Below are 8,568 nucleotides of genomic sequence, written 5' to 3'. Positions count from 1 at the left end.
AGATATATAAGACTTTGGGCGTATAATAGCGATTATGGCATTGGATAGGCTTACCATTTTTCGTTCGGTTGTCAAATTTTCTTTATCGGATGATGTCTGATTAAAGAGAGTACGTAAAAATATTTTTAAATTGTCAGGAATACAATCTTGGCCTCCGTTTTGAAATTCCGAATTTGTTGGATATGTATTTATTTCATAAACTTGTCTTCTTATATTCTCTCGTAATATTTTTGCTGCAGCAGTTATAATCCTAACACATTCTGATTCCTCATCTTTGTTTCTAGAATTGTACCACTGATCACTCAATATTTTTTCGGCATATTCTTTAAATGTCAGTATTAAGTTTGTTCCTACTTGTGCTGTATTTATTCTATCTTGATAGCAGGCAATTAACATGCCTTTTAAATAGGTTTTGCTCCACATGCAATCTTTGTTTTCGGTAGGTAGATAGCTTTCCATTTTTTCGTGCAAATCATTTAAGGAAAATTGACACATTTCGAGATTGTCGTTTATATAACTACATAGCGAGGAAAATGCTTTATCACATAGCTTATCAGATGGTCTTCCAGGTGGAGTAACTTTTAGTGGTTTAAAAAAATTGTCATGGCATAATTTATGGTAACGTCCTTCAGCAGCCACTAAGTCAATAGATGAATTTATTCTAGTATACACTTGACGTGCCAATTCGTTGTTCTGAACACCACATTGTCTTTCAATATTGTTTTTAATTTGTAATGTTGTCACTACTCTAAAATTCCTGTTACTTTTTTTGTTGGCAGATTTATTACACTCTTCAGTACAAAATAGACACTGTGATTTAAAATCAAACTTCTCACTTACGTTACATGACCTTAGAGAAGCACCTGAAGACATACCACTACACTGTGAAGAGTCAATATTTTCCAAACTCTCCTTCTTTTTTATTAAATAGATTTTTCGACACTTTTCATGTATTCTAACCGTCCTAATATTTTCAATTTTCTTCCATAGTTCATCGTCAAGATATTTACTTTTTTCAATCAATGTCTTTTTACCTCTACTGACAATAACTGCGTCAGCGGTCGACAAAGACAAATCACAAATCGCACACACGTATGCCATTTTCAACAACGTGAAATTAATCTACGGCAACACTGACTGCAACTACGAACTAAACGGAAAATGAGGTGCCGGAAAAGCTGAGACGCCCACGATTGGAGTGGGGGTGGTTGCTTAGAGTTACGGGGAGTTACTTCGAAGACCCCCTTGCAGGCAGTATTGAATTCATCATGTTGTAGGAAACCTAAGTGAACAGTTTCCGGCATTTTATAGGAATATTAGAAAATTCGATGGTACCTACCTACCTATTTCGATAGTTCAATGAATTGCTGAACATTTTATCTGCGCCACTGAGCATCTAAAAAAATTTATGTATACCTATCTGGTAGGAAATTTTCTTCTCTACAATTTTTCTCTCTTGACATTTTTTCTTAAAATGCTTAGTTTTAGAGTTATTACGAAAAATTTAAAAAAATGTAGATTTTGCCCCACTTAGGGGGCGGTTTTGGGGTGACGGGCTCAACGCCCCGGCGCTGGGGTTTCAGAGGGTATTTATAACCTTAAAACAAAGTACCTTGCCAAATTTCAGCTTGTCTCTAATTTGTTGAACGTTACCCACACAAAACGATGGATAGTCCCTGTGCTAACGGTAGAGTGTAGACACTTCAAATAAAAGTAAATTTCTTAGAACGATGGCACAATTTGAGTTAATTTGTTTTCTTGAAAGTCATGCGCATTCGATCTGAGTTTTACATCCCTATACACACCTGAAAACATAACAAACGGTTTGATAGTAAACGACTGACGTTCGCGCAGTGAAAAGGTTATACTTATAAGTATATCTCGTGTTTTATTGAATTTCAGTAAAATTGATTTAGACAATACCACTTAAAACAGAATAGCCCTTCTTCAGTTTGAATTTACCATATCATCTGCGAATAGCAAAACTTCATTCACTATCATCGTTACAGTGTTTTAGGGCATTTCCAAAAATGATGAAAAACAAAGTACCTAATACTGAACCTTGTTTAACTCCAAACAGAGTTTTGATCCAATCGTAGTGTCTCGCTGTCCTCGAAAACCACACTGTGTACCACAGAATAAGTTAGAACATACACACTCTCTTCATCTATATAAATGCCGAAATGTATGTACTTTAGAAAGACTGCACCAAATTAGATAATTCTTTTTATCTGCGCCTGTAGGATAACTCTCACTTATCCCGGTCATTTTAAGCTTATCCCGGTCATTTTAAGTGGGATAAGAACTTAATTACCACACTCAGTGGGATAAGCCCTTGTCAAAACAATGTATGATCAAAAATCAACTATCAAGATTATATATTGTAAACATTAACGTCTGATGGAAGAGTTCCAGACTCACTCATGACATAAGCAAAGAAATCAGAAGCAAAATTTTTGACGTACAAATTTTCTTGACGTTAGGATTTTCTTGTTTCTATGGCGTCGAAAACTGCTAACTATGCTACTTCGATTGGAATTTAAAAAAAATGCATCAAATTTATTTTTCGTTTTTAGCAGTAGAAGAACAGTCGCAGATAAAAAGTTGTATTTAATACTTGGGCTAACGGCCATTAACATACTCATGCTCTTACAATAGCTCGGGCTAACGCCCTCGTATGCGCAATTGTCGCATTCGTAAGTTAATGAGGCCGTTATCCCACTGATTAAATAAATAACTATTTTATATTCATAGGTATATGTTTTAGGGTATACCTACTAGTTTGTGATCATCTGGTACGACATATGACTAAAGAAGTTTCTTGTTTCAGGCAAAGAACATCACTCCGACGATGACGACGAAATCCAAAGCGATATCAGCGAAGACATCAAGGATCCCAATTCGAAAAAGAAGAAAGGCGACTCGAAATCACAAAGTGCTGGAAAACCGAGGAGGGCGCGAACGGCGTTCACTTACGAACAACTTGTAGCTTTAGAAAATAAATTTAAGACGACACGGTACCTTAGTGTTTGCGAAAGACTGAATTTGGCTTTAAGTTTAAGTCTCACTGAAACTCAAGTCAAAATATGGTTTCAAAACAGAAGGACGAAGTGGAAAAAACAAAATCCCGGAATGGACGTGAACTCACCAACAGTACCTCCGCCTAGTGTTACGTCGGGTAGCAGTTTTCCCGGCTTCCCAGGTCACCATTCCCATTCCGGCTTACTCTACTCCCATCACGTACCTTACGGCGGCGTTTACCCGTTACAGGCGGCGACATCTGGAAGTTACACACCATATTTTCACTTAACTAACCACGGCCATAATTTGGGATCTTGAAAATTGACCAGTTACGACTAGGATGCTGTTTAGTGCTAAGAGTGGACTCAGGATACTTTGACCATTGTCGATTGCAAATCGACGAATTAAAATAGAAATCCCCATTAGATCGTCAGTAAACAACGTTGTACCATTTTATGAACAATTACAAAAGCGGGCAGTTGTTCCTACAATAAAATTGTAGAAAGGCATTTGTATATTATAATGACGTAAATAGGCCAAATATTATTGACAATGTACCTAGAATGTACTTAATACATAATTGTATAATTTTACCTGTAAATAATATAAAATTCGTATTATTTGCATACTTTGATTGATGGAACGCTTAGATAATATAATTGCGCATTGCTCGCAAAATTAGTAGCAAATGTGGTTCCTAATGAATCTAAAATTAGTATTCCGACGTTTATTCCTGTCACATCTTTAGTTAATTCATAAAGAATTTTTTTTAAATATTAAATATCAAAGAATACTAAATGAGTTTGTGGATCAGTTCTAGCATCTGGTGTCGAAAAGGTGCCGACGTTACGCCCAGGAACGTATAACAGTTTTCAAGAAGCGACATTTGTGATCCGTCCGAAGGTGTTAACATCTTGAGACATTTAGAAATAACATCACTTGACATCTACATAGTTTTATGAACATTCTCTAGTCACGGTACTTGCAAAAACAATTACGTGCCTAAATAAACAAAGGCAGTTATTATTTAACCGAGATAATTTCGCTCGCCGTAGTTTGTCCCAACTTTTTTATGGCCAACATCCAAAGTATTTAAATTAAAAGCGATTTTATGGATCCTATAGCGCTTCGAGCTGAAATCTTTGATCTAATTTAGACATCAATAGAACTAACGCTTTTGCTTTAATGAGCTTTTCATTCGAAGTGGAGGCATGCGTGACAATGTCACTTCAACTAACTAAAGCGCTTGTTCGTTAAACAATTGACACGGGATGTTACGCTTTTTTTAAAGGCATTACAAATTCTCTCATGTTTCACGCTTACTATAACTTCATAAGCCGCAATGTCAGCAGCCTCACCAGATGGAACAGATTCTGAGATTTATTGTGCGAAATTAGTAAACCAGAAACAGTTAGACCATTGAGTAAAAGTTTACAGAATGAATCAAAGAGAATTCCTCAAGATCTGGGTAGGTATTTAGCCTTTAAAAAAACACACAAATCAACTGAACTCAAATGATGATTCATTAGTAACGGAAGGGTTTGTCAAATTAGCCACATGTACCGTTTTCTGTGTTGTCTTGGTCATCTTTTAACTGGACTAGCGCAAATAGGCACTGAGAGGAAATTACAGTAGAACCCCGATTATCCGTGCTCCAGCCTCCACGGGACCGAACTAAGCACGGATAATTGAAAAGCACACGGATAATCCAAATTAATATTTATTTCTTACTTATGAACTTGTTGTACCTATACGTGTCTCATATGTATGTACTAAAAAGGATAGAGAATTTTTATACAAGAAAATTTACCCTTTAAGTATCCAAAGTAAAATGTTTACACTAATAAATAAACTTTGCGAAAAAAACGAATTTTTTTGAAAAAAAGTCAGTCACTTTAGTCCGTGTGAAAAGTTTGGATCAGTTTTAATATTCTGATGCTGCGCAAATTTAAAATGAAACTTCAAAAATGTAATTTCAATTAAGGGAAATCACGGCACGGATAATCCACTGCCAGGAAAACCCGCGCACGGATAATCGGGGTTATATATTAATTTTTTGTGTGCACTGGTGAAATTCTTTAGGGTTTTCTTAAATTTTCTGAATTCTTTTCGTATTTCTCTGGATTTTTTCACATTTCGTGTTTTTCCCAAGGGCGCGGATGTAAACATTGACGGGGGAAGTCATACGTTTCAGATTTGTTTGGAATCCGTTTTTTTTTAACTTTGTGATATTATCCAATTTGTATTACCTTTTTGTCAGTTTTCAATCGTATCTTTCCCTGCACCGTTATTTCCAGAAAACCAACCCCGTTATTAAACACAAGCAAATCTTGGATTTTAAATTTTTAAAGCAATTACGTGACGAATATTCCCATTACACAAGGCTATACAGGGTGCTACATTGGAGTCATTTTTCGTTAAAATTGCTATTCTTCAAATTTTTGTCTCGAGAACCATAAGACGCATCATTTGTAAATGTATAGTGGGTTGGGTTGGTAGAACAGCCTTGGATGAAACCCCGCTCACTCAAAAATAAAGGCAAAATAAAAAATTAATAAGTATGTCACGTCTTTGGACAGGACATTAGGTGTGCTCTTTCTGATTTTGTAAAAATATTTTTCTCGCCCCCGTTTAGAGGTTCACTATCGGGAGCCACGAATTTTCTAAAAATTTTGACAAAGCGGAAATGGCATAATTTAATATAACGTCCATCCTTATTGACTCTTTTTATTAGGAAAAAAATAAAAAGGAATAAAGTTTTAGAGAGATTTTTAAGCGTAGTTTCCAAACGAAACATTTAATTGCGCTCCTTGGCTTATTTGAAAAACAGGTCTGTTTTGGTCCTCTTTATTAACTGGTTTTATTTTGGCACAACTCATTTGTAACACTCATGAGAATTTCTTATTGAAAAGCCGGATTGGTAGTTATGGCGCTAAGGTATTGGGACGCAAGAAATTAGAACGCAGACATTCGGACGCAGACATTAGGACGTAGACATTGGGATATTCTGATCCTAATGTCCGCGTTCCAATGTCTGCGTCCTAAACTCAGCGTCCCAATGACTGCCTCTAGTCTCCTGTCTCTAGTTAACCATGAATCGTACGCCCTCTAGCGGCTAATCTAGAAAATTGAAAATGATTTCCAGCCTTTTCTATTGGCTCCTTTTGTTTACACAATCGTTTTGCCTAAACTGTGCCATACAAATGAGCTGTGACCATTATTAATAGGACACTCTGTACTTATGAAAAATAGAACCTTTTCAGTAGTAATAATCCAAGGATATATTGATAATTGTTCAATAGGATTTCAAGGACATTGATAATTGTTCGAAAGGATTTAAATAACAGGTTTCGAAAGCTCGCTTTAGTCAGGATAAAGTTCAAGATTGGATAAAAAGGAGTACAGTTAGGATGCTGATGGAGACGAGCTAAAAAGTAAATTTTTACATAGTATCTAGTGTATTATGCGAAGCTAAATGGTCATATTTGAAGAAGATCCCTTGATGAAATCCAGCTTTTCACCGCGATAATTCGTGAACGAAGGCCAATTTTAGAATTCCGTTTTCGTGAACAGAAACAACAGGAAAAATCCGTTTTGCTAGTTACGCAGTTAGCCCTGCATTTTTTTAAAAAACAAAAAATCCTTTCAGGTGAGTTCATAGATCTACAATTCTTTAAATTGCAATAGTTTCTCAATTACCTCTTTTTGAGTTCTCCAAAATAAATAAAGAAATAAATAAATAAATATTGCATTTCATTTTTGTTCGCGGACCGCTGTACTTTTCTAAATTCTATAGTTCTTGAGCCGAGTTTGGAATGTGCTCGTTAGTACCTTTTTCCGCTTTCATTTTTCTTTACGAACACGTTGGTACGGCAAAACGTAAGTGGAGTATATTATTGAAGTCCACGTAAATTTTAAAATATAATTGTGGTGTTTAACCTATATTTTGTGGAATTCTCGAATTGGTGTTTGACCGATTTTCTACATTTGCTTATATTTTTGGAGGCAATGAAATTGGATTCATTCAATACGTAAGTGGCCGCCATTTGCTGAATTGTTCATTATCTCGTAATTTTTTTAGAATTCTCTTCGCTTTATATAAGTTTTGACCCGATTTAATTCACTCGTTGCTGAAATATTATTTTCTTTAATTAGAAGTATGCTAATTGTTATGTTCAAAGAGGTGTTACATGTTAATTCTTTTTAGGGTTCAAGTTTTGGATTTCAAGTTTGAATTTCAAGTGTTAATTTCACGATTGCGACTGACAGTTTAGTGTAATTTGTATACGAATGCAATGTCAACCTGTAATCTAAGCTAACCTGATATAACAACCCTGGGAAGGGAGATAAAGAATTAGTCAATTAGAATGTTATTAATTTTGAAATTAAGCAAGTACATCATTATTGGATAGTTCCTCTTCAAGGGTTACACCAACGTCAATTTTTTTTCTTGTACAAGTTAAATGTCATTTGTTAGTAATTCATTGTAGTCACCTATCGATACATGATATTTTATTAGCACACTCGATTATGAACCTGGTTTCAAGTCGTTGTGCTAAGCTCTTCAAGCGTTTAATTAGTTAATTACCGAGTCACGTAGCTCGGGTTGTATTTTTCTGTTCGTTTTGTATTAGGGATAATGGTTGAAGCGTTTGGAATAGAGGTTTCTTTCTACGTCAACGTTTTCATCAGTAAGAGTAAGAGTTTTTTTGTTACTTGTACCTCCAGTGTCAATGTGATTTCTATTCGTCGCCATTTTACATGTTGGGACTTGCTGTGAATGGATAGATAATTTATCACTATTGAATTAGGGGAATTAATTTGGGATTCATTGGGGGTTTATATTTCACTTTTTACTTTTTAATTCTTGCGGTAATACTGTCAGGGGTGCTGCGGTATTGCCTTCAGGAGTTCAAGCCGGCTGGCCAGAGGTCAAAATGAAGCAATTACGAATTATACAAATATGGTATTACAATGTAAGCAATCTTTTCATCAGCTGCTCAGGATCGGGTGGGCCGGTTGCGTAGACACCGTTGGATTATTTGTTGCGGCTGTCAAATAAATAAAACCACCACGTGCGATTATTTCTCTGGTGGTTTAAAGATATGGGTTGGTGGTGCGTACGCTTGTTGTAGTTTGTGGTTGCTTGAGGACTTGGATCTGGTATCAACTATTTTCGGTACCCCAACACAGGGGTGTGTTGTCATAAAACATCCAAAAGCGTCTTCACAAATCGTGACTAAAGTGCAAATGAAGAAATTACTGGGAATGGGTACTTGTGGGTCAAACTTTTCGATTACTTTGAAGACCATATCTGAAGGTCGACAATTTTTCCCAAATTAGCTAAAATGAAAAATTGCCGAGATTTAAGATGCCAGTATGGATACCCTTGATGGCAACAGAACCTTCCATGCCATGGGAGGTCTTCAGTGTATAACCCTCCACTCTGCAGAAAAGTCAGAGACAACCATCATTGGGTTATAAATCCGGAGGTCGGGTGTTCGAACCTGGGTTGAGGTGAATTTTTCATCTGTGGCGGAGAATGAA

The 8,568-nt window shown here is 36.0% G+C and overlaps 1 protein-coding gene across 1 annotated transcript; it reads left to right on the top strand.

Annotated features, from left to right (window-relative positions):
• The first annotated feature begins 2,175 nt into the window (after window positions 1-2,175).
• On the top strand, window positions 2,176-3,598 carry LOC116176112 (homeobox protein slou-like). The gene is made up of 2 exons (XM_031494587.1): window positions 2,176-2,185; window positions 2,831-3,598. The coding sequence occupies exons 1-2, from the start codon at window positions 2,176-2,178 to the stop codon at window positions 3,337-3,339; spliced, it is 519 nt and encodes a 172-aa protein (XP_031350447.1). The 3' UTR covers window positions 3,340-3,598.
• Window positions 3,599-8,568: the final 4,970 nt, after the last annotated feature.

The sequence above is a fragment of the Photinus pyralis genome, unplaced genomic scaffold (assembly GCF_008802855.1).
Source record: "Photinus pyralis isolate 1611_PpyrPB1 unplaced genomic scaffold, Ppyr1.3 Ppyr1.4_LG7, whole genome shotgun sequence".
NCBI classification, from domain to species: Eukaryota; Metazoa; Arthropoda; class Insecta; order Coleoptera; family Lampyridae; genus Photinus; species Photinus pyralis.
The sequence above is the reverse complement of the archived record's forward strand: the minus strand, read 5'-3'. Positions and strand labels throughout refer to the sequence as shown.